Below are 27,483 nucleotides of genomic sequence, written 5' to 3'. Positions count from 1 at the left end.
AGGAGACTCAAACCATAGCATCTCCTGGCTGAGTGAGAAAGGAGGGTCCCAGGAGCAGGAAGGAAAGTCTCCAGGAAAAATTCTGCAGTGACAGAACATCCAAGTTCAGGGTCAGACTGAGGAGTAAAAGGCCAATTCCGTTATATTTGATGACACAGCCTGACACTAAGGTTAAGGTATGTCCTAAATATATTTCTCAAAACATAAATCATTCTGCCTCCAGTTAAACATAATGCACTCTAAGTAAAGACAAGAAACAATCTTAAAAAGAAAAAGAAAACAAAACTCATTCTTCCACCTAACCCAACTGGTATCACCCTAAGGATTCTTTCTAAAATTTCTGTGCACAAAGAAGTGAAAATTCTATACCGAGAAGTTATGGTAACTTTGAAGAACTTAACACAAATAATCAGAGGCAACTGTTAAAACAGCACAAATATTCAAGAAGATCTCTGTACGTATGGTGGTCAGTGTTAAAGTCCTGGCAATTAAAGAGATTAGACACAGGAGTTAGGGGAAAACAAAAAGTAGGCGAAAGGGCTCAGCCTAATGGAGGCCTTCAAATATGGCGACGGTAAAGAAAGCAGGAGCTCATGCTTCAGTTACCGCCAGGAATGCTCTTAGCCCACCTCTGGCCAAGAAGACAAAAGGGGAGCCCGGGCAGCAACTCACTTCAATATGCAGGACACACACAGCACACAGTATCCACACCATCATCTCAGACATACAAGTGCTGAGCAAGAGATGCATACTTTCTGCTTCCTGGCCCAACACTACTACAAGGGACAGACTGGGCTCCAACGCTGCCATTTGATCACAATGAGTTTGGGTTAAAGAGTATAATATTGCAATCTTCTTCCATGGATTCTAGGTTAATAAAAGGAAAAGTTTTTTTTAACCCTTCTGCTTATTTTGGCCATCCCTCTTCCTCTCTAGTGGTTATTTCTGTCCTCCAGCTGGCAAAAATAACACAATGTGCAACAGCTGGATCATAAAACACCTATTAAATGTTCCTATGAAAAGAGTGGGTTTAGTTTGTTCCAATGTGGGAACTTAAGAATTGCTGTTTAGAAACAAACCCTGAAGAATCTGCTGTGGGCTGTGCTTCCTGGTTTTGATTGCAGGGGATTTACACTAAGAGGGCATGCTTGGGCTCCGCAAGTCAGTGTCCAGAGACAGTCTTACCTGACGGATAACAAATGCTTCAACAGTGGGCAGCTTTGCCCCTGAGCTGCCCTTGCTGGCCAGGAGATCTGTGGGAGAAGGGCTGTTCTCACAGCCCTTGGACTTGGAGGGAACCCATGTGTTCAGACTCCAAGCCCTTACTCTCAAGCAGTCTGTCTTCTGAGTATAAACTGATTATTATAAAAAATGTTTCCCTCCTCCATCCTGCTAGTTCATAGAACAATGCCAAAGCTACCATGAGGCCAAATAGCAGGCTTGGATCCTAGTTTGGCACATATTAAATAAAATAGCACAGCTAGGAACAGAAGGGATCCCCCAGGGCCTAACAGAAAGTTGGTCTATTAACCACAGCAGATTTTAATACACTTCAGGCTTATTACAACCGTAGTAAGTAAGCAATTTATTGTTTCCAACTTCTACATGCATGCAGCTCGGACAGAGGCCTCATGGCACAGGGTCATACCTGCTCGTGACTGGGCTTCCCTGTTATAAGAGTGTTGCTCAAATCCAAGAGGACAGCTGCCCCTTGGCTCTGACCCCTTCCCCCCACAGGTACTTCAGGCTCCAGGGATTAGGGAGGATACTGTTGGTGGGTCAAAAACATAAAAAAAAGAGAAAGCCAGAAAATCATCTGAAGGCAGGAAAAGAAAAAACTTGGGGGAGGAAAAAAAACCACAACACTGTACTCTAACTATGTAAGTTATCAGTCGGCTGCTGGGATGTGGAAGGCACTCTAGGCTCCATGGGTCTCTCTGTTAGTCTGTAAAAATCAGATCATTAAAAGTGAAGTGCACACACCAAAATGCCTTCAAACGCAAGCATTCTCTCAGGCTGTGTCCCTGCCCTGTCACCCTCTGTGTACAGAACACTCCAGCCTCTCCGGTTAGGCCCCTTGGAGTTTACACCAACAGGACCGTATCCTCTTTGGACTCTGTCCCTTGGCAACGTCTCAGAAGATGTCACTGGTTACTTATCCCGAATGCTTCTCCAATTGTCCCTCAGCTTCTCTTCTTTGGAAGCCTGGCTGGAGTGGGAGCTGAGAGCAGGGGTGAGAGACAGTCATACACTCATCCCTTACCCCAGCCCTGACCCACCGGGATTCACCCGAACTGCTCTCATCAGTGGGTGGTAAGGCAATGACACGGACACTTAGGGAGGCTGACCATAGTCCGATGTCCAGAGAGACATCCATTTTGGCACCTTCTCACTGGGACAAAGGAAACTCCTCTTCCTCAGCAGGATGCCACATATCATAACTAGGCTACTTGTCACTGAAATAAAAAACACAGTGGCTTGAAAGAATTAATATGGCTGCCAAAAGGTGTAAGTGGGCGAATAATGTGGCTCAAAATACTTTATCAGGATATACAGTATTTTATGAGGTATAAAATACTGTTTCAATACCATACTGCTAAACAATCTCATTGAAAAATAAACTAAACAGAACATGGACTCACCAGTCCCCTGGCCTTAAGGCAGCCACGGGAACGTCCCTTGGAATAAATGTGGGCTGGCTGCCTCGTTGGTTCCTCCCCACAGGAGGAAGAAGGACTCAGAGCTCTGTGCTGCGTTGGAAAGAAGGAACTGAACTTGCATGGCTCAGACTCCCCTGGGCTCTATCTTTTCGGAGGGACCCAGGGAGTATTCTGGTCTGGCATCCACCAGGTGGGAGAGTTATGGAGCAGGTTCTGTCCCCCTCCATCACTCTCTTCTCCCCTCTCTCCAGCTCCCTTCCCGAGCCTTTCTGGCTATGCTGGAAGCAATGGGGGCTGGCCAGTCTCACTCAGGGGTGACGTTGATCCAGAAGCTGCACAGCCAATCCTCCAGTCCAGGATTTCTCAACCTGGTCAGGGACTTCCTAGTGGTCCATGGATAGAATTCAGGGCTCCAGGAATTTGGGTGGGAAAAGTGTTATATATGTATCTATACTAACCAGTAACTGAAATACGACATTTCCTTCAATCATCAATGCAAGCAAAAAACCACAGTAGGATTATCGGCATCTATAACTCTGTCACCTGTAGAACTCACAGGTATTTTCCTATCACATTACGGCTGCTGCAGGTCTTTCAAAATACTGCTTATGCTCATTACTAATGAGCCTGTGGGGACTATTAGACTCGCTGCTAGATTTTGTTAAATTCACCAATAAGGAAACACATGTTTACTACATTTTGCTATCATTAACTTGGAATCCTATATATTTCATTTGATGTATTTCAAAATGTTTTACTAAGAGAGGCTCCATAGATTTTACCAGGCTGCCAAACAGATCCACGACACACACAAATAGTGAAGAACCCCAGTCTAACCCAACTTTTATTAGCAATAAAGCTGGGATTTCAAGTCCATCTGTCTCCTGCGTACTCTCCCAAATTGCGAAAAAACAGAACATTACTTTTTGGCCTCTTAACACCCCCAAACTAGGCTTACCTGAGATCCTCATCTGTGCCAGAACACGTTCTTTGACGCAATCTTATGTGGGCAGACGTATTAGTGTTAAGTTGGAACCTCTGGATTAGGTTGCTGCCATGGAGATGGGACCCACCAAACTGTAGGTGATAACTCTGATTAGATAATTTCCATGGAGGTGTGGCCCCGCCCATTCAGCATGGGCCTTGATTAGTTCACTGGAGCCCTACAGAAGCTCACACAGAAGGAGTTCACTGCTAGCTGCAGCTAAGAGACACATTTGGAAGACGGCCATTGGAAGCTGCCACTGCCATTTTGGAGAAAGGCATTTTGAAACACAACCTGGGAGCAAGCAGACACTAGCCACGTGCCTTCCCAACTAACAGGTTTTCGGACGCCATCAGCGTGTGTGTATGTGTTTAATGTTTGTTTCGCTTTTATAAATTGTTGCCAGATGTTTGACATGTATGAGTATAGAGTTGTTTTCAACAAAACCAAAAGCTGTTCATTTTTCTTTAACATGACTTGCTATCTGTAATGCCTCATCACGTTCTTGCACTCACCTGGCAATTTATTCAAACAGAATCTGATACAGTTGCATTGGTTCTCTCTATATTTGTAGTTTCTTTTAAGTAGATACCTTTTTCTACTCTACTGATTTCCTGTTTTCGGGGTGTTTTTTTTTTTTTTTTTTGCATTTAGTTTCAAAATTTTAAAACTGTAATATGCATGAATATTTTCTGTCTGATGAAGTTCTCCAGTTTTTCTAAAAGACATCTCTCTCCTTTTCAGAACTGGGAGAAATATAGTATTTTATATTTTCTAGGCAGCTATGTTGACTACTTCACTCCAAAAAGGATTTTAAGCAGTTTTATTTTAAAACCCCTCCCATTCAGAATTTGGACCCATTCAGAATTAACTGCCACGTGTGTTCACAAATAGAAGTCAGTATTTCTCTGAAACCTCAGCAACATTAAAGCATGCTTACCTTCCCCACTTTGGGGCACTCCCATTCAGTTTAGTAGTGCAAATACAAATATGGAGTGTAATTTTTCTATAACAATCAGGGTAGACGGAATGTTTCCAAATAACAATAAAAAGAGGGGAAAACTATCAAAATGTCTCTTGTTTCTACTAATACTTGAGTTATCGTATGCTGTGATATGGTTTTCAGTTATGTTGGCTTTCATGGACATTAGTTTTTTAAAGTGCTCCTGATCTGTGCTTATTATCACCAAAGTTTCCATGTGACTCTGGTTCCACTATACAACTTGGCTCCAGGCTACTGTAGAGGGGGAAATGCGACAACACTTAATGAAAGTCTGTGCTGGAAGAACTGCAGAGTGAGCTAAGGGATCTCTTGAGAGCTCGGGCCAACCGGTGGACACTGCTGCCAGTTTGGGCTGCTTGCCCCTGCATGGACGTTAGGTGGCGACAGCAAAGAGCCCCTCTAAGCCCCTGGGAGTGTAGAGGTAACGGGAGACGCATGCTGGCAGGAAGCCATCCATGGTGTCACTGGGACCACTGGGGGGACGAGGGGGTGGGCACCTCCGAGCTTCTGTCGTGGCCTAGGCCCTGGCTCACCTAGCACCCTATGTAATTTAGCCTGTGCTGGAACCCCAAAAAGGTGTTAGCTCATTTTAGAGAAGGAAAACACTAAGTATTTGAAAGTTAAGTAACTGGTTCTAAATCATAATCCAGAAATGAGCGAAGTCCTGTTTTGAAACCATATCTGAACTCTAAAATTTGAGCTCTTTCCACACCAACTTGTCTTCTTTAAGTAGAAAGAATTAAGAGTTTCCAGGCAAACAATGAAAAAAGCCAATAATGGTCTCCAAAATAATGACTGCTGAGAAAACTGTCTTCTGCCAGAAACCAGGAAATGGGAATAAAAAGACAAAATTGACAAACATTTTTAAATAACATATAGGGTAACAGCTTAATACGTCCAGGGAAAAATTGGTGAAGGGTAAGTGCAGGCTGTCCAAAAAGTGCAAAATAAAAATAGCCAATAAATACATATATAAATTCCATCTAACTAATAAACAAAGAAATGGACATTTAAAATCAAGATACCATTTTTCCACCAAATTAACAATACAAATGTTAAACTCTTTAGGATTCTTCTAAACTTGATGTTGAAAGGGATCTGGAAAAATGGACATTTTCACAGACCGCTAGTGGACTATAAATTAGCTGAGGCTGCCTCCAAAGCTTTTTGAATGTACATGCCTTGTGATATATAATTCTACCTTGAGGTATTTATCTTAAGAAACTGAATATGAGCTGTGCATAAATATTTAGCTAAGGATATTCATCTTAGCACTGTGGACTACAGAATATGGAACTCACATAAAAGGCCAACAGGGAACTAGTGTGTCATGGGATATCATAACAACAAGCCACTAAATGACCATTAAAAATAATGCCAGCTTGGAAATACCTACAAAAATTTAAAATGTCCATATTCTAATAGAAAATTTGATATAAATGACCACTGATAGGAGCTTAAGTTAATAAGGTTGACCTATACAATGGACTATCATATAGCCATTCAAAAGAATGAAACAGTCCCATATGGTAGAAAACGGACTAATCCGAAAGATTGGTTGAGTGGAAAAAGCAAGTGCAAAACTGTACTACCATTGTGTGGAAGAAAAAAAAAAATCAGAAATATATTTATGAGATATATAAATACACGCACATACTTTGATTCCTAAGAGACCAGTAACAGTTGCTCTAGGAGAGAAAAATTGCACAACAGGGGAAACATGGCTGAGGAGATTTGCTCTTCATATTTTGTACCTTTAGTTTTTAAACCATGTGCTTCTTTGCCTTGTCTCTGTATTTTTCAAACTTTCTGCAATGAAATGTATTATTTCTATAATCAGATTAAAACATTATTTAAATTGTTAAGGGAAAAAAGCAAGTACAGAACAATATACATAGTATTCTACCTTATGTGTAATAAAGAAGGGAAAGTGAAAACTTATATACATATTTGCTTATTTTTGTAAAATAAAGCACTGGAAGGATAATCCAGAAATAAATAAACACAACAGTTAACTACAGGGATTGGGTGTAACAGGGTGCAAGGATGGGATCAAAGCGAGACTTCTGCAAGAGTATCTTTATCTCTAAATCTTAACTACTGAACCCTGTAAATATTTTACATATTTGAAAAACAGAAGTCAATAAAAAAGGAAAGAGATACCCTCAAGCTGAATACAAACTGAACACTGAACCTAACTGTAACAAACGGGAAACAAAACCACACAGAGAAAATAATCATTTTAAGAGAATTTTGACCATGTACTCTTACTGTACATATACCTTCAGCGAGATATATTCTAAGAGTAAAAAGAAAGACAGGTCCAGGATATGCAAATCTATAGAAATAGAAAGTAGATTAGTGGTGGCCAGGGGCTGGAGGAAGGAGGAATTAGGAATGACTGCAAGGTGTACGGGGTTTCTTTTTGGGGTGATGAAATATTCTTTAATTAGACAGCAGAGATGGTTATACAACTCTGTGAAAACACTAAAAACCATTAAATAATGTACTTTAAAAGGAAGAATTTTATGGTATATGAATTATATCTAAGTAAAGCTGTTATTAAAAAAATGCAGAGAAATCTTAAACTTTATTCTGTAGTTTTACTGTAAATAGTGATTCTGCTATGGAAATTTTTTACTTATTTTGTGCGTATTTTAAGATAAAGCAACAAGTTAATATGCTAATATAAGAAGGTTTCTAGTAAAAGGAAAAAAAGAAAAAATCTAAAATCCCTGTAACATTAATTTATGTTGGCTATTTCAAAATGAACTCAAAGTATCTATTTCATACGTCTATATTTGTTTTTCTCTCCCTGGCTCTGTCCCCTGAAAAGCCTAGAAACAAGGTCACTCTAGTAGCAAAAAAGATACCCATTTCCCCCTCAAAGGGAGCAAGTGAGCAAATTAGAGAAATGGCAAGTCTGGGGCAGAGAAAAGAACGCGTAAGCATGGGCAGAAAGCAGGAAGGCACGCAAAGACTAAGAGGGTCACTTCAAAGGGACAAGGGAGACAGCTGAAGAGCCCTCACTGGCCCAACGTGAGATCATTTGAGCACCAAGTGATCAGGTTTCACTTTAGTTTGTGCCCTGTTTGTTAAACATTTTCAGTCTTGGACTTTCCAGTTAGTTTGGATGAAAAATACTCAACTGAAAATTTTTAAACTACTTCTTTACAATCTGTTTATCTAGTTTCTGATAACAGGTAGGTGACATTTCCCTTTTATTCTTTGCTTCTAAAGACAATGGAGCGATCTCTCTTTCTTGTCTTTATTCTGTTCTGAAAATTAAAGGTGACCCTGAGAGCCCCAAGAACTTTACACTTGTAGAAGACAGCCCAGGAGGGGGAACAGATGAAATTGGGTATCTTCAATCCTTCCCTTTGAGGATAACATTAAACACATCCCACCTGGGGCTCCAGGGAAACCCACTTTACAGGCAAATTCCAGCTCTGCCTGGCCTTTTGGGTTCCTGCCTCCACCGAGGCAGAAGAGAGGAACACAGGTTTCTCTCGGGGGTCAGGCAATTTTCCTTGCATTCAGTTTCACCTCACCTTCTTTATTAATCATGCTATTCTCTTTGTTGTTCTTTCTTTTTATCCTTTTTTTCCTTTGTTTTAAATTTATTTTTTATTTCACCTTCTTTAGTAGTGTTTCCTTTGAAAAAGATCTTGTGAAGTAGAACTTTCATGTCCAAAAGATATTAAAAGAAGGAAGGAAGAAGGATGGTGGTGGGGTGGCATGTAGTGTGTTAGGGTGGAAAATCCAGATTCTCCTTGGCCTTGCTAGATGGCTGTGGGGGTCCCTCTCTCCTGGAATGGAACCGCACTTTGAGAGAGGAGATTTTGTTTTCTTACCAAAACATTCCATTGATGCAGTAAAGACTTGGAATAGAGGGACTGTTCCTTTTGAGTTCTATCTTGAGTTTAAGGAATTGTTTTTTATGAACCACTCTTTTTCTTCTAAATGTAGAAAACAATTCTTTTTTTTTTAAGTATATATATAATTTCTAAATCCATAGACGTAAGTTCATTTTAACAGCCATGTAAAGAGTGACTGTCATGCCACATATTGTGTCAATTTATTCAGATTATATATGTCTTTATACCAGGGTGAAAAGAAATTCAAACCTCACTGTAAAACTTAAGTATGTTTCTAAGACAAAACTATAGCATTTCTTCCTTGTAGATTTATTAAGTACCTTATAGAAGAGGATCTTAACTTGTGCTTGTTTTTCTACTTCCCAAAAAAGTTAACGCAATTGTTGAGGCTTTTTAACCAAGAAACCTTTTAACTTAAGGAAGGAATTGGGGTATGGCCACAAGTCTTTCCCCCCTTTCTGGATATTGCTTAAATATGGCAAAAGCATTTCTAGTTTTTTTTTTTTTTTTTTTACTCAAGTTGAAGAAAATGATTTTTATTGTTTGCAGATGGATTTGTGTGATCACTGATGCTAAACATAGGTGATCTGTGGTATAAAAAAATGGCTCCTGTTCTGCATATTTATTCACATGCCAGAAATAGTATATATTATATAAAAAGTATACATTTTTCAGAAGCCTTTATATGTCAAGCTCTTTATTTAAATAATGTCGGAATTTGCGATGTCAACCTTGTTTTATTTATTTAGTAAACTGGAGAAATATATAATAACAAAAAAGAAAAGTCTGAATTAGTAACACACTGAATAAATACAAATCCTTGACTCCATGGTAATATTAAAAAAAGAAAAAGATTAAGAAAGACAAAAATCCTTTTCTTTAAAGAGGAATGCCGATACACCCACAAATTTGCAATAACCAATGAAATAAATGATTAAGATGAGGCCTATCAGTGGATGCTAAAACCACAAAGTGAAAAAGCTGCTGGGAAACAAGGTATCCATGTGGTGCCAAATATCACCTCTCATATTCTTAATATCAAACAAGGAATTAAAAATCTTTTAAATAGAGGGATCTGTGGTCATCCTTTAACCAAGTGACCAAACTTAACATCACTAGTAGTATGACAACTTGACACCGTGGCCTCCAAGAGGAATTCAATATGAAGTACCTAGCATCACCTAAGAAGTTTAACCTCAATCAAATCAAGCCTTTAGACCACTTCCAGTTAAAGGAAATACAGGTATAGAAGATCAAGTTAAATAATACCACAAAGAAATAGACAAGTCCAAAATGTGGGATGTATACAAGACAACTGGCCTGCTCTCTTCAAAAAGTCAACATCACAGTGAAAATAAATCAGAGAGACTATGGTAGATTAAAAGCCAAAAAGGACATGACATACAAATGCAATGCACAGACCTTGCTTGGATCCTGGTTAAAGATTTTAAAAAAGCTGTAGAAGATATTTTGAGAACAAATAGAGAAATCAGAATATGGACTAGATAAAATTAAGAAGTTACAGTTAACTTTTTAGATGTTTTGATTACGTAGGAACATATTCTTAGGAGTTGCAAGCTGAATTATTTGGAGAAGTTCATTATGTCTGCAATATATTTTCAAATGGTTCAACAAAATATATGTTCATACACACACACACATACACATACACACATCCTATATAAAGAAAATACAGCAAAATATTAACTATTGAATCCATGTGGTAGTATATGAATGCTTCTTTCAACTTTTCTGTAATTTGAAAACTGGCATACTATTGGAAAATTCTATTTAAGAAAAATGTATAAAAGCTATTTTGTGAGGCACATTCTCCTTTTGGTTTATACTAAATTTGATGGTAATAGCTTTTAGTGGTTGGAAATTTAAGTGCTTGTAAAGGTTTGGTTACTATCACTGCCAATTTAATTTGCAACATTTTAAATTTGGCTTTATAGGCGAAAGAAAAAGAGGACACGAATCAAACTATTTTAAAAATTCCATTCTTCATTACCACACCACAAAGACATTTTTCAGGTAAGCTAAGAAGCCAGCCATCTCTTCGCCTACTAAAGGCAAGCAGAAAAAAACAATCCCCAAACCACACTTGATAGAAGGGGGCTGGTGGAGGGACACGCAAAGAAAAGGGAAGGCATTAAGTGAATATGATTCAAGAGGTAAAACTGTTCTTAAAAAGGGGTGGGGGAGGAAGAAGAAAGTGTAAATCTTAGAATGCAAAAAGAGCAGGACAACAAAGAAAGCTGACGCACAGAGAAGAGGGCAGGAGGAATAAATATACTTGAAGAGAGAACAGCCAGCATGTAGAAAAGCTAGAGAGCTTAAAGAAGAACACTTTACGTTAGGAGACAGGAGCACAGGCTGAGGCTATAGGGAAAAGAGGTTGGAAAACCAGAGATCTGAGACTTTGTCATTCTCATACATGCATAAGCCTTTACCACAGGCTGTCGGCAACTCAGAAAAGATACGCATTACCTTAATAGTTATGTAGTTTTTTAATGATTTGGACATTTTTTCTTCTTTGCCTTTAACGTGTAAATGCCCTGAAATAAAAATAAAATCATTAATTCTGTACTGGATGGAAAGAGACTCTTCCCTTCATAAGAGGATAAGAAGTGCTAAGTTTGCTTCTCAAACTTCACTCTGAGCCACAGAGCTAAGCCTACACACCAACCTCATGCTCACCGTAAAATACTTAATATTTAACTTTGCATTCTACAATAGGTAAATACCCATGTATATATTGACGTAACCCCCCCTCCCCCGGTGTTCATGCACGTTTGACCCTCTGGGAAGATGTAACGCATACATTTGTTTGTTCACTGGTTTCAGCGATGCCTGACAGCTCACGGTGAGGGGCAATGACCCTTGGCATGTGGGTGATACTGGCTTAATCAGAACCTAGACAACAGTTTACAACCACCACACTGACAGAAATAGTTGACATTTTTTCACTTTCCTATAATTAAGAAACACTGATTTAACTGACTAAATAGCTGAAGAAATGATTGACAAATCTCTCATTTTACAACAAGGCAACAAGGCACAAAAAACTTGTTTACAGTTGTCCAGAATTGTGGAGTTGAGCTTGCAGGTTCTGAGTATGACTAATTAGACTTTCTATTGCAATTTGCTTTCACATATTTATTAAGGCCTTCGTATTATTTCACCCCCTATGCATAGGAAAGATGGGAGGGAAACCAGACCAATTTAAGGAACTTCTAAATCTGAGGCTGGAATTTCTCCTAGACTGTATTTTTAAAAGATTTATTTCCAAGGGAGGGCCTTTTCTAACAGAACATTCTTCCTCTTTTTCTGACACCACTTAAAAAATAAGATTGCTCCAAGGCCAATTTTTCCGACAACTGGGTAAAATGTGGCTTTCAAAAAGATATAAAACCTTAAAAATAGAATTCTATATAACCTACACAAAACACAATTTAAAATCTTTTAAACTTGGCAAAATCTGGAAAATGGAACACATCTAACCATGTAACCCTATCTCCCCCTCACTTATTTTAGGAAGAAAGTATTGATTCTCTGTGTCAGGAGACACTGTCGTTTTCTCAAGACAGAGCTAAAGTGGTATGAAGATGATGACTATTATCTTAAGTGGTAACAGTCATAACAAAAAACAACAAAGAAAACCCTTCCCATTCCCAAATTCAAAGGTGAACACCATATATCAAATACCTCATTATTAACTCCCAGAGCTTAAAGAAGTTTGAGTGTTAGTGCTGCTAAGAGTTACCTTTTGATGCCTGAATTCACACTTTGCTATTGGACATACTGCATTTCATTTTCTAACAAACCACAACCCACTCAATAGGATTAGTCAATGGACAGTTAAAGCATCTGCAAAGGAATGATGATGTAACTTTTCAGACAGTTCATATGGAGGTAAGCATCACTGAGTCTGAGGCAAGGGATAGAAATCTCTCTATTACTGAAATGCAGCTCTGCAGGCTAAAGACCCATGATGATTTCCCCACCAAACAGGCTCTGTCCACATTTACTCTACTAAGGCTGAAATTCAGAAGTCCTCCAGCCAAAGAAGAACAGACTTTATTTCATATCACTTCTAAAATGAAGCGTAGGCACCTGACGGCTGAAATACGAGGGGTTCTCTGAGGAGTGATTTTTTTTAAACATTCTATCTCACAGGTGGTGGCCATCTACCATTCCCACATGAACATCAGTTGAAAATTAAAAGTAAGTGTTCAAGTTTGGAGCTGTCACGTATCCTAGAAAAGGCCATGTTCTTTTAATCCACTCCTGTGGTACAGACCTATTGTGGGTGGGACCTTTTGATTAGGTTATTTCAATTGAGATGTGACCCAGCCCATTCACGCTAGGTCTTAATTCCCTTACTGGAGTCCTTTATGAGAGCGTAAAGGACAGATAAAACCCAGAGAGCTCAGAGAGAAACACCTAGAGAAGCTGAGAGAATAGGCTAAGAGAGTTTAGAGAGAAGAGCCCTGGAGATGCTTAGAAAGGACCCACAAAAGCTGAGAGAGGAGGCCACCAGGAGCAGGAGCTGAAAGCAACGAGACCCAGGGGCGAAGGGCCAGCAGATGCCGGCCACGTGCCTTGCTATCTGACAGAGGAACCCCGGGTGCCAGTGGCCTTTCTTAGTTGGGACATTTTCATGGCCTTAGAACTGTAAATATGTGAACTAATAAATTCCCATTGTAAAAGCCAACTCATTTCTTGTATATTGCATCCCAGCAGCTTTAGCAAACCAAAACAGTAAAATTATCAGGCTTTTGTTCTTGTATTTTGGGAATCAACCTAGCAAGTTACATCACTAGCAGAAAGAAAGTGGGTTTTGGGTAGGCTTGAGTTCTATCAAGGGAAATGAAGTGGAATACTAAAAATAGCTCCTAAGTCCACAGACACAACTATTCAGCCAGCTCTGTTTCTGCTTTATTTTTAGTCAACTTGAAGCGAATTATAGAAAGGAGCTGGTAATTTCAGAGAACTGAGATACACAATCTCGGGGTACTATGAGGGAGGTACATGGTAACGGTCAAGATGGAATCCTGGACTCCTAGGGTAAGCTTGAGGGTACAGAGGAAATACTACATTGAGTGTACTATGGGGCCAGCAGCGTCATATTTTTATTTTCACAAAGAAACTGAAATGAACCCTTGCTGCAGAATTCAAACATCCTACTGCACGTTATAAAACTAGAATGTCTCTGTCATCTTACTGGTGACAACCTAATTTCTTTCATTCAAGGACTTAAAGAAATGGTATTTATAATTTACTATGGTTTAAATGTTGACTGCTACACCCCCCAGCCTAATGTTCTTTATCTTTCTTCATCTCAAAATACCTTAACTGCCCATTCCAAAAAGGTAATAAAACTGGTTAACTCTGGCCCCATGACCTTTATCAAAATTTGAATATATGAATCTTCCTGTAACTCAAAGGAAATTCCAAAATTGCTACAGCAATTGCAAAATTACTATCAAATAAGGTATCATTAATTTCATAATGTTGTTTCTACTTCTGAGAACTGATGTTCGGTGTGAATCAATTATATTTTTGGAATAATGAAAGAGAAGGCAGTGTTATTAGAGATGATAGATATGTAAATTGACAATATTATCGATTATAAATTACAAATTCATAATTTATATTATACTACTCAAATTTATATAGAACAGGACTGTAAAACATTTCTCATATTCTAGTCAGTTGGTATTTCAATTCCAAAAAGACATTCTGATTATTCCAATCCAATGGAAATTTGTGTCCCATTATTAAAGTTCAAAAACAACTTAAGTGACAAATCTGTTTCTTAACCTGTGGTTTATCTAGGTATTTCCAATTGTAGCTTTTCACCAATAAAGAGTTCAAATAGAATAAATTAATTTTTTATCTTCATTTTATTGAGATATATTCACATACCACGCAGTCATACAAAACAAATCGTACATTTGATTGTTCACAGTACCATTACATAGTTGTACATTCATCACCTAAATCAATCCCTGACACCTTCATTAGCACACACACAAAAATAACAAGAATAATAATTAAAGTGAAAAAGAGCAATTGAAGTAAAAAAGAACACTGGGTACCTTTGTCTGTTTGTTTGTTTGTTTCCTTCCCCTATTTTTCTACTCATCCATCCATAAACTAAACAAAGTGGAGTGTGGTCCTTACGGCTTTCCCAATCCCATTGTCACCCCCTCATAAGCTACATTTTTATACAATTGTCTTCGAGATTCATGGGTTCTGGGTTGTAGTTTGATAGTTTCAGGTATCCACCACCAGCTACCCCAATTCTTTAGAACCTAAAAAGGGCTGTCTAAATTGTGCGTAAGAGTGCCCACCAGAGTGACCTCTCGGCTCCTTTTGGAATCTCTCTGCCACTGAAGCTTATTTCATTTCCTTTCACATCCCCCTTTTGGTCAAGAAGATGTTCTCTGTCCCACGATGCCAGGTCTACATTCCTCCCCGGGAGTCATATTCCACGTTGCCAGGGAGATTCACTCCCCTAGGTGTCTGATCCCATGTAGTGGGGAGGGCAGTGATTTCACCTTTCAAGTTGGCTTAGCTAGAGAGAGGGCCACATCTGAGCAACAAAGAGGCATTCGGGAGGAGGCTCTTAGGCACAATTATAGGGAGGCCTAGCCTCTCCTTTGCATCAACCGTCTTCCCAAGGATAAAACCTATGGTAGAGGGCTCAACCCATCAAACCACCAGTCCCCTATGTCTGTGGTCATGTTAGCAACCATCGAGGTGGGGTAGGCCAATACCCCTGCATTCTCCACAGGCTCCTCAAGGGGGCACTACATCTTTTTTTCCTTGTTTTTTTTTTTTAACTTTTTTTTCTTTTTTAAATAAACTGTATGGGGAAAAAAAAAAAAAACAAACATACAATAAAAGAACATTTCAAAGAGACCATAACAAGGGAGTAAGAAAAAGACAACTAACCTAAGATAACTGCTTTACTTCCAACCTGTTCCTACTTCACCCCAAGAAAGGTACCTAATATAGCAACATTTCTGTGAACTTGTTCCTACTATATCCATTAGAAATTAACAGACCATAGTCATTCCTGGGCATCCCCAGAACATTAAATAGCTTATCTGTTCTTCTTGGATTATTGTTCCCCCTTCCTTAATTGCTCTCTATTGCTAGTTCCCCTACATTCTACATTATAAACCATTTGTTTTACATTTTTCAAAGTTCACATTAGTGGTAGCATATAATACTTCTCTTTTTGTGCCTGGCTTATTTCGCTCAGCATTATGTCTTCAAGGTTCATCCATGTTGTCATATGTTTCACGAGATCGTTCCTTCTTACTGCCGTGTAGTATTCCATTGTGTGTATATACCACATTTTATTTATCCACTCATCTGCTGAAGGACATTTGGGTTGTTTCCATCTCTTGGCAATTGTGAATAATGCTGCTATGAACATTGGCGTGCAGATATCTGTTCGTGTCACTGCTTTCCAATCTTCTGGGTATATACCGAGAAGTGCAATCGCTGGATCGAATGGTAACTCTATATCTAGTTTTCTAAGGAACTGCCAGACTGACTTCCAGAGTGGCTGAACCATTATACAGTCCCACCAACAATGAATAAGAGTTCCAATTTCTCCACATCCCCTCCAGCATTTGTAGTTTCCTGTTTGTTTAATGGCAGCCACTCCAATCAGTGCTAGATGGTATCTCATTGTGCTCTTAATTTGCATCTCTCTAATAGCTAGTGAAGCTGAACATTTTTTCATGTGTTTCTTGGCCATTTGTATTTCCTCTTCAGAGAACTGTCTTTTCATATCTTTTGCCCATTTTATAATTGGGCTGTCTGTACTATTGTCATTGAGTTGTAGGATTTCTTTACATATGCAAGATATCAGTCTTTTGTCAGACACATGGTTTCCAAAAATTTTTTCCCATTGAGTTGGCTGCCTCTTTACCTTTTTGAGAAATTCCTTTGAGGTGCAGAAACTTCTAAGCTTGAGGAGTTCCCATTTATCTATTTTTTCTTTTGTTGCTTGTGCTTTGGGAGTAAAGTCTAGGAAGTGGCCGCCTAATACAAGGTCTTGAAGATGTTTTCCTACATTATCTTCTAGGAGTTTTATGGTACTTTCTTTTATATTGAGATCTTTGGTCCATTTTGAGTTAATTTTTGTGTAGGGTGTGAGGTAAGGGTCCTCTTTCATTCTTTTGGATATGGATATCCAACTCTCCCAGCCCCATTTGTTGAAAAGACCATTTTGACTCAGTTCAGTGACTTTGGGGACCTTATAAAAGATCAGTCGGCCATAGATCTGAGGGTCTATCTCTGAATTCTCAATTCAATTCCATTGATCTATATGTCTATCTTTGTGCCAGTACCATGCTGTTCGGCAACTGTGGCTTTATAATAAGCTTCAAAGTCAGGGAGTGTAAGTCCTCCCACTTCGTTTTTCTTTTGTAGAGTGTCTTTAGCAATTCGAGGCATCTTCCCTTTCCAAATAAATTTCATAACTAGCTTTTCCAAGTCTGCAAAGTAGGTTGTTGGAATTTTGATTGGGATTGCATTGAATCTGTAGATGAGTTTGGGTAGAATTGACATCTTAATGATATTTAGCTTTCCTATCCATGAACATGGAATATTTTTCCATCTTTTAAGGTCCCCTTCTATTTCTTTTAGTAGAGTTATGTAGTTTTCTTTGTATAGGTCTTTTATATCTTTGGTTAAGTTTATTCCTAGGTACTTGATTTTTTTAGTTGCTATTGAAAATGGTATCTTTTTCTTCAGTGTCTTTTCACTTTGTTCATTTCTAGCATATAGAAACATTACTGACTTATGTGCATTAATCTTGTATCCCGCTACTTTGCTAAATTTGTTTAGGAGCTCTAGTAGCTGTATCGTCGATTTCTCAGGGTTTTCCAGATATAAGATCACATCATCTGCAAACGATGACAGTTTTACTTCTTCTTTCCCAATTTGGATGCCTTTTATTTCTTTGTCTTGCCGGATTGCCCTGGCTAGCACTTCCAGCACAACGTTGAATAACAGTGGTGACAGAGGGCATCCTTGTCTTGTTCCTGATCTTAGAGGGAAGGCTTTCAGTCTCTCACCATTGAGTACTATGCTGGCTGTGGGTTTTTCATATATGCTCTTTATCATGTTGAGGAAGTTTCCTTCAATTCCTACCTTTTGAAGTGTTTTTATCAAAAACGGATGTTGGATTTTGTCAAATGCTTTTTCAGCATCTATTGAGATGATCATTTGATTTTTCCCTTTCAAATTGTTAATGTGTTGTAATACATTGATTGATTTTCTTATGTTGAATCATCCTTGCATGCCTGGAATGAACCCCACTTGGTCATGGTGTATGATTTTTTTAATGTGTCTTTGGATTCGATTTGCAAGTATTTTGTTGAGGATTTTTGCATCTATATTCATTAGGGAGATTGGCCGGTAGTTTTCCTTTTTTGTAGCATCTTTGCCTGGTTTTGGTATCAGACTGATGTTAGCTTCATAAAATGAGTTAGGTAGTATTCCATTTTCTTCAATGTTTTGAAGGAGTTTGAGTAAGATTGGTGTCAGTTCTTTCTGGAAAGTTTGGTAGAATTCCCCTGTGAAGCCATCTGGCCCTGGGCATTTATTTGTGGGAAGATTTTTGATGACTGATTGGATCTCTTTGCTTGTGATGGGTTGATTGAGGTCTTCTATTTCTTCTCTGGTCAGTCTAGGTTGTTCATATGTTTCCAGGAAATTGTCCATTCCCTCTACATTATCCAGTTTGTTGCCATACAATTGTTCATAGTATCCTCTTATAATTTTTTCAATTTCTTCAGGATCTGCAGTTATGTCACCTTTTTCATTCATTATTTTGTTTATATGGGTCTTCTGTCTTTTTTTTGTCAGTCTAGCTAGGGGCTTGTCAATCTTGTTGATCTTCTCAAAGAACCAACTTTTGGTGATATTTATCCTCTCTGTTGTCTTTTTGTTCTCTATGTCATTTATTTCTGCTTTAATCCTTGTTATTTCTTTTCTTCTACTTGGTTTAGGATTGGTTTGCTGTTCATTTTCTAGCTTCTTCAGTTGATCCATTAGTTCTTTGATTTTGGCTCTTTCTTCCTTTTTAATATATGCGTTTAGTGCTATAAATTTCCCCCTCAGCACTGCTTTTGCTGCATCCCATAGGTTTTGGTATGTTGTGTTCTCATTTTCATTCGTCTCTATATATTTAGCAATTTCTCTTCTATTTCTTCTTTAACCCACTGATTGTTAAGGAGTGTGTTGTTTAACCTCCAGGTATTTGTGAATTTTCTAAGTCTCTGATGGTTATTGACTTCTAATTGTATTCTATTGTGGTCAGAGAATGTGCTTTGAATAATTTCAATCTTTTTAAATTTATTGAGGCTTGTTTTATGTCCCAGCATATGATCTATTCTGGAGAAAGTTCCGTGAGCACTAGAAAAGTATGTGTATCCTGGTGATTTGGGATGTAATGTTCTGTATATGTCTGTTAAATCTAATTCATTTATCAGATTGTTTAGGTTTTCAATTTTTTTTATTGGTCTTCTGTCTGGTTGATCTATCTATAGGAGAGAGTGATGTGTTGAAGTCTCCCACAATTATTGTGGAAACATCAATTGCTTCCTTTAGTTTTGCCAGTGTTTCTCTCATGTATTTTACGGCACCTTGACTGGGTGCACAGACATTTATGATTGTTATTTCTTCTTGTTGAATTGCCCCTTTTATTAGTATGTAGTGGCCTTTTTTGTCTCTCAAAACATCCATGCATTTAAAGTGTATTTTATCTGAGATTAATATTGCTACACCTGCTTTCTTTTGGCTGTAGCTTGCGTGCAATATTTTTTTCCATCCTTTCACTTTCAATTTCTTTGTGTCCCTGTGTCTAAGATGAGTCTCTTGTATGCAACATATTGATGGTTCATTTTTTTTGATCCATTATGCGAATCTATATCTTTTAATTGGGGAGTTTAATCCATTTACATTCAACGTTATAACCGTGAAGGCAGTTCTTGAATCAGCCATCTTATCCTTTGGTTTATGTTTGTCATATATATTTTTCCCCTCTCTCTATTAATATCCTTTATTGCACCCATACCGAATCTCTTCAGTACTGAACCTTTCTCCAAGTCTCTCTGTCCTTTCTTTGTTTCTCTGTCTGTAGGGCTCCCTTTAGTATCTCCAGTAGGGCAGGTCTCTTGTTAGCAAATTCTCTCAGCATTTGTTTGTCTGTGAAAAATTTAAGCTCTCCCTCAAATTTGAAGGAGAGCTTTGCTGGATAAAGTATTCTTGGTTGGAAATTTTTCTCACTCAGAATTTTAAATATATCGTGCCACTGCCTTCTCGCCTTCGTGGTGGCTTCTGAGTAGTCACTACTTAGTCTTATGCTGTTACCTTTGTATGTGGTGAATTGCTTTTCTCTTGCTGCTTTCAGAACTTGCTCCTTCTCTTCTGTGTTTGACAGTGTGATCAGAATATGTCTCAGAGTGGGTTTATTTGGATTTATTCTATTTGGAGTTCGCTGAGCATTTATGATTTGTGTATTTATGTTGTTTAGAAGATTTGGGAAGTTTTCCCCAACAATTTCTTTGAATACTCTTCATAGACCTTTACCCTTTTCTTCCCCTTCTGGAACACCAATAAGTCTTATATTCGGACGTTTTATATTATCTATCATATCCCTGAGGTCCATTTTGATTTTTTCAATTTTTTCCCCATTCTTTCTTTTATGCTTTCATTTTCCATTCTGTCATCTTCCAGGTCACTGATTCGTTGTTCAACTTCCTCTAAGCCTTGTACTATGAGTGTCCACAATCTTTTTAATTTGGTCAACAGTTTCTTTAATTTCCATTAAGATCATCTATTTTTTTATTTAGTCTTGCAATGTCTTCTTTATGCTCTTCTAGGGTCTTCTTGATATCCTTTGTATCCCGTACTATGGTCTCATTGTTCATCTTTAGTTCTTTGAGTAGCTGCTCTAGGTGCTGTGTCTCTTCTGATCTTTTGTTTTGGGTGCTTGGGCTTGGATTATCCATATCGTCTGGTTTTCTCATATAGTTTATAATTTTCTGTTGTTTTTGGCCTCTTGACATTTGCTGAACTTGATAGGGTTCTTTTAGGATTTGTAGAACAATTAAAGTCCTTATCTCTAATTTATCAGATCTACAGCTTCGTGGAGTACACGTTCTCTAACTAACCAGCAGGTGGCGTCCACGAGCCACCTGTTCTCCACAAGCCAGTTCTCCCCTGCTTTGCCTTTGTGGTGAGTGGGGGAGTGAGTCTTGTGAGGTCCAATTGGTGTACTAAGCTTGCGTGTGTAGTTGGTGTTGCCCGCCCTGTATATGGGGTGTGTTTCTGGGCAGTCAGGGAAGGGGGGTGGCTCTAACAATCAAATCTTCCTGGTGATCCTAGAGTTTTAAAGCTGCTGCAATAGTCTAATCCTTCAGTTCAGTCCTGCCACAGTTTGTCTCTGCCACTGACCCACAAGTCCTTGGTATTGGCGTATGGCTCCTGAGACTTGCAAGTGGGTCCCTCTTCCAGGCCGTGTACCCCCTGGTCCTCTGTTGAGGGGTGACTGTGCTATGTCACAGGTGAGTGCCGTCCCCCCAGGGCGGTTCTGGGCTGCTGGGCTCTGTAGGGAGGCTCCCAGTCTGCTGAAATGATGGCTGAATGGGGCTTTGTTAATTCACACTGCTCCACCTTCCCAACTCTGGGAATATCAGGTGAGGCTGCAGGGAAGGCTAATGTCCACGCCCAGTTTTGTGGTGTGTGCCTGTTATTTGAAGCACTTCCGTCACACTGGGTTGTCTGGGGCAGCTCTGGGCTATGGGGCTGGCGATGGGCAGGAGTGTTTCCTGTCCACCAGGATGATGGCTGTGAGCGGACACCCCCCTTTTCTTGGGAAGTTGTGGTGTTTAGTGAATTTTCTCAGCCACTGGATTATTGCCTTTTGTCTCAGAACTCTCTTAGTTCTGCTCTTGTCTTGACCTGCTGAAATTGAAAGTCTTTGAAGCTTTCTGTATTGGGCTTCTTAGAGTAATTGTTTTACAAAAACAAAAAAAGGATTAAAAAAAAAAAAAAAAGGGCCCTCCTCACAGATCTAATGGGTTATTGAAATGCTAAGAGACAAAGCAATTAGGGCCATTAAGGAAAGGTCCACAGGGCAGAGAGATCAGCTTTTCTTTGGGATTTGCATATAAGCCTCAGGGCCTGAGCTCTGCCCTTCCCCTTTCTATGTTCACCAGAACTCCAAAAATCCTCCGCTTTTAATTTTGGAGTTTTTCGTGCTGTTTTTTTCTATGCCTGTCTCCTCTCTGCTGGGCTGGCTGCTCTCAGATTCTCTGGTGTCTGGTCTCAGTCTATCTATGGTTGGAGTTTGGATCAGTAGAATGAGTTTCCGATAAGGGCTGCCACTGCAGTTCTCCCTTCTCCTTCCCGGAGCTGACGGCCCCTCCTCCCATGGGACTGAGCCTGGCAGGGAGGGGTGCGGGTCCCCTGGCCACAAAGACTTACAGATTTCGCTGATCTCAGCAGTTCCACGTTTTCATGAGTGTTGTATGAAGTATGCCCAAAGTCAGATTGCTCTGTGGTGTCCAGTCCATGCAGTTCCTGGCTTTCTACCTACTTTCCTGGAGGAGTAACTAAAACATACAGCTCACCAGTCCGCCATCTTGCCCCACCAGAATAAATTAATTTTAAGTCATTACTTACCAGAATGTAGAAAATAATTTCCCCATTGCTTGCACTGATGAAAGACTTCACACTGCGCAATTTCATTTTCATGATGTGGAAAAGCTAAATCTACCCCACCTGAATGGATATCCAATTGACTTCCAAACACGAAACTGCAAGACACAGTGCAGTACAGTAGATTAATCCAATTGAACAACATATTTTTCCAAATGTATCTTATATTTAATCCTTCCACGCTTTTTCATGCAATGAATAAAATAAATGGATCTCAATTTTAAATCAATTTGCATGATAATTTAACGCAAATGAAAACTGATGGTCTATTTTTACTTCATCATAAAATCCCTAATTTAGAACTTTTCCTCCATGGAAAGACTTAATTCTCTTTGTTCTGGATACAACACATGGTTTTTAAAAATCTACAAAATTATCTTTTCTCACTTTCACTAAGTAGAGTCTAGCAGGTTTCCCATTTTAACAAAAGAGACAGAATTATAAAATCATAAGACTTTTCATTTGCCTTTTGAAAATTTAACTATTTAGCAGGATTCAAAGCAACACATTTTGGTTGTCAGCATTTCTGCTATAACTCTATGTTATGCATTCTTGAAAAACCTCATCTGCTCATTAAAATTAACAGGACAGGTGGGGAAAATGAGGCTGGGCTAGACCAGTAAACCCTATGCAATTTTCTCACCAGTCTACTAACAAAAGCAAAATTTGAATAGTCCAGGTTGATGGGGCAAGGGGTTGGGGGGTGGGGGTTGTCTGGTTCAGAGGATATTAAAAATGCAAAAACAACAAGGTCGAAATGCTGGCACTGCAGGAGGAAGCATGACCTCCACCAGCAGAGAGCTCGGCAAAGTTAGGATGCAGACACTCATGAATTTTCTTTAAAAAGTTAAAAAAAAAAAAAAAAAAAAAGGCACTGAAAGGGTGCCACTGTCAAACTGAGCTCATTTCCTACTTAACAGTAGGACCCACCAATCACGTTTGAAAGCGATATCACAGAAATATGTTGTAGCACAACAGCTCATAGGCTACTCTTTAGTGATGGGTTTTAGAGTATCCCTAAGATTACTTGAAATTCAGAATCCGATGAAGGAAAATACAGATATATTGATCAATGGAATCAAATTGAGAGTTCAGAAACAGACCCTCACATTTATGGTCAACTTATTTTTGCCAAGGCTGCCAATCCACTCAACCGAGACAGAACAATCTCTTCAACAAGTGGTGTTTGGAAAACTGGATATTATATCCAAAAGAATGAAACAGGGTCCCTATCTCACACCTTACACAAAAATTAACTCAAAAAGAAACAAAGACCTACATATACGAACCAGGACCATGAAACTCCTGGAAGAAAATGAAGGGAAGCATCTTCAAGATCTTGTGATAGGCAATAGTTTCTTAACATTGCACCCAAAGCATAAGCAATGAAAAAAAAAATAGATAAATAGGACTTCCTCAAAATTAAAAACTTGTGTTTCAAAGGACTTTGTCAAGAAAGTGAAAACGCAGCCTATGCACTGGGAGAAAATATGTGGAAACCACATATCTGGTAACAGTTTAATATCCAGAATATATAAAGAAATCCTACAATTCAACAATAAAAAGACAAATAACCAATTTTAAAAACAGGCAAAACACTTGAATAGACACTTTTCCAAAGACAAAATACAAATGGCTAAATAGCACATGAAAAGATGCTCAACATCACTAGCTGTTGTGGAAATGCGAATCAAAACAACAATAAAATATCATTTCATACCTACTAGAATGGCCACTATTCAAAAAACAGAAAACTACAAGTGTTGGAAAGGATGTGGAGAAATAGGAATACTCATTCACTGCTGGCGGAAATGTAAAATGTTGCAGCCACTGTAGAAGACAGTTTTGCAGTTCCTCAGGAAGCTAAGTATAGAACCGCCATATGATCGGGCAATTCCACTACTAGATATATACCCAGAAGAATTGAAAGCAGGGACTTGAACAGATATTTGCCACTGATGTTCATAATGGCATTGTTCACAATTGCATAAAGATGGAAGCAACCCAAGTGTCCATCAACTGATGAAAGGATAAACAAAATGTGGTATATTCCTACAACAGAATATTACTCAGCCAAAAAAGGCATGCAACAATATGGATGAACTTTGAGGACATTATGTTGAGTGAAATAAGTCAGACACAAAAGGACAAATATTGTATGATCTCACTGTTATGAACTAATTATAATAAGCAAACTCAAAGAGTCAGAATCTAGAATTTAGGTTACCAGGAAGTAGATATGGGTTAGAGAATGGGGAGCTGATGCTTACCTTGTACAGAATTTCTATTTAGGTTGATGGTAAAGGTGTGGAAATGGGTGGTGGCGACGGTAGCACATTATTGTGAGTGTAATCAACAGCACTGAACTGTAGGGGTGAACTGGTCAATATAATATATAGGATGTATATATTACTAGAAAAAAATTAAAAGATAAAGCATAGGAATGTTCAACATAGTGAACCCCATTGTAGACAATGAACTACAATTAATAGTACAAGTGTAAGAATGTTCTTTCATGAGTTACAACAAAGGTATGAGATTAATACAAGTGTTGATAGGGTAGTATATGGGGAAAAATACCCCTAACGTAAATTACAGATGACAGATAATAGTACGATTTTAATAATCTTGCAAAGGAAACTACTGTTTAAAAATTAGTACACTTATTTTTAAAATGCTATCATCAATTGTAACAAATGTCCCATGCCAATCAAAGGTGTTGGGTGTAGTGTGGTGTATGGGAATCTTGTATTTCATGCATGATTGTTTTGTAAACCCACAACCTCTCTAACAAAGATTAGAGTAGAAGGTAATGAAATAGACACTAGAAAAATCAACCAACTCAAAGTTAGCTCTTTGAAAAAATCAATAAAATTGAAAAATTGACACATTTGGCTACAGTGGCCAAGAAAAAAAAAGATGATTCAAATACTAAAATCAGAACAAAAAAGGGGATATCACTATCTATATTACAGAAATAAAAAGGATTATAAGGTAATACTATGAACCATATGCCCACAAATAAGGTAACAGATGAAATGGACAAATTCCAAGAAAGACACAAACTACGAAAACTAACTTAAGGAGAAATAGAAAATCTGAATAGAGCTTGTGTAGGTTCATGTGTCATCTTGGCCAGGTGATGGTGCCCAGGTGTCTGGCCAAGCAAGCAATGGCCTAACCATTACTGCAAGGATATTTGTGGCTGGTTAATAAACCAGAAGGCTGGTTTATTAATCATCAGTCAACTGACTGTGCCTGTGGCTGATTACATCAATGAAGGATGTATCTTCTGCAATGAGAGAATCCAATCAGCTGGATTTGATCCAATCAGTTGAAGACTTTTAAGGGAGAAGAGAAAGAACCTTCACTTCTTCTTCAGCTAGCCAGTGTCTCCTGAGGAGTTCAACGAATGAACACCTTCACTGGAGTTGCCAGTTCACTGCCTGCCCTACGGAATCTGGACTCGTGCATCCTGCCCTATGGAATTTGGACTCGTGCATCCCCACAGTTGCGTAAGACACTTTTATAAAATCTTATATTTACAGATATCTCTGTTGATTCTGTTTCCCTAGAGAACCCTAACTAATACAGAGCTGTAACAATTAAAGAGATTGAATTAATAATTTAAAAACTACTCACAAAGAAAAGCCTAGGCAAAGATGTCTACATTAGTGAATTCTACCAAACATCTGAAGAAAAATTAATAACAATTCTTCACATATTCTTCCCCCCCCAAAAAAAAAAATAGAAAAAGAGGGAACACTTCTCAACTCTATGAAGCCCGTATTACCCTGAAACCAAAATCAGACAAAACCAACAAAAGAAAAGACAATTACAGAATAAAATCCCAAATGAGTTTAAATACAAAATATTAGCAACGAAATAGTAGAAATCCAAACATAGCAACATATAAAAAGGGTTATTCACAATGACCAAGTGGGATTTATCCCAGGAATACAAGATTGGTTTAATGTCCAAAAAATTACCAAATATAACATACTGTATTAATAGAATAAAGGACAAATACCCAATGATCATCTCCATAAATGCGGAAAAAGTATTTGACAAAATCCAACACCATTTCATGATAAGAACAACTCAACAAACAAGAAATAGTAGGGAACTTCTACTCTAGTTTAATGGAGGTTCTAGCCAGGGTAATAAGAGGCATCCAGATCAGAATGGAAAAAGTAAATCCATATTTGTAGATAACATGTTGTTATATTTAGAAAATCTTAAGCTATACACCAAAAAAACATTAGAACTAATAAACAAGTTCAGCAAGGTTCAGGGTACAACAGCAATATAAAAAAAATCATTTTTATCTTTTACTCTAGCAATAAACAATCTGAAAATGAAATTAGCAAAACAATTCCATTTATAATCACCCTGATAAGTTATACATTACGTATCAAATACTTAGGTATAAATTTAACAAAAGATGTACAAAACTTATACTCTGAAAACTACAAAACATTCTTGGAAGAAATTAAAGAGGACCTAAATAAATGGAAAGACATCCAATATTCATGTCTGGAAGACTTAACATTGTTAAGATGGCAATACTCCCCAAACTAATTTACAGATTCAAACAATCCCTATCAAAATCCCAGCTGCCTTTTTTTCTAATAGAAGTTGACAAGCTGATGCTAAAATTCAAATACAAATACAAGCAATCCAGAATAACAACAAACATTAAAAAAGAACAAAACTGAAGGACTCACATTTTCGATTTCTAAGCTTATTACGAAGCTAGAGTAATCAAGCTACTGTAGTTATGGCATAAGGCCAGGCATACAGAACAATGGAATAGAGCTGAGTCCAGAAGGAAACCCTTACACTCACAGTCAGTCGATTTATAACCAGGGTGCCAACATAGTCCAAAGGGGAAAAAAAAGTCTTTTCAACAAATGGTGCTGAGAAAAACTGGATATCCACATGCAAAAGAATGAAGTTGGTTAACTTCTTCATATTATATACAAAAATTAACTCAAAATATTTTTTAGACCTAAATGTAAGAGCTAAAACTATAAAATTCTTGGAAGAAAATATAGTAGCAAATCATCACGACCATAGATATGACAATAAAAACACAAGTGACAAAAGAAAAAGAAAAAATGGATTTCATCAAAATTAAAAACTTTTGTGCTTCAGAGGATATCATAGAGAAAATGAAATGACAACCCACAGATGGGAGAA

The 27,483-nt window shown here is 38.2% G+C and overlaps 1 protein-coding gene across 5 annotated transcripts in view; it reads right to left on the bottom strand.

Annotated features, from left to right (window-relative positions):
- Nucleotides 1-27,483, bottom strand: part of CARS2 (cysteinyl-tRNA synthetase 2, mitochondrial) — a 116,260-nt gene that overhangs the window by 35,707 nt on the left and 53,070 nt on the right. For all 5 annotated transcript variants that reach the window (XM_037800651.1, XM_037800653.1, XM_037800654.1 and 2 more), the window contains 2 exons: nucleotides 22,246-22,379; nucleotides 11,017-11,084 (listed from right to left, as the gene is read on the bottom strand). In XM_037800651.1, coding sequence (XP_037656579.1) covers nucleotides 11,017-11,084; nucleotides 22,246-22,379 — 202 coding nt within the window. The remainder of the gene's footprint in view (nucleotides 1-11,016; nucleotides 11,085-22,245; nucleotides 22,380-27,483) is intronic.

The sequence above is a fragment of the Choloepus didactylus genome, chromosome 12 (genome assembly GCF_015220235.1).
Source record: "Choloepus didactylus isolate mChoDid1 chromosome 12, mChoDid1.pri, whole genome shotgun sequence".
NCBI classification, from domain to species: Eukaryota; Metazoa; Chordata; class Mammalia; order Pilosa; family Megalonychidae; genus Choloepus; species Choloepus didactylus.
The sequence above is the reverse complement of the archived record's forward strand: the minus strand, read 5'-3'. Positions and strand labels throughout refer to the sequence as shown.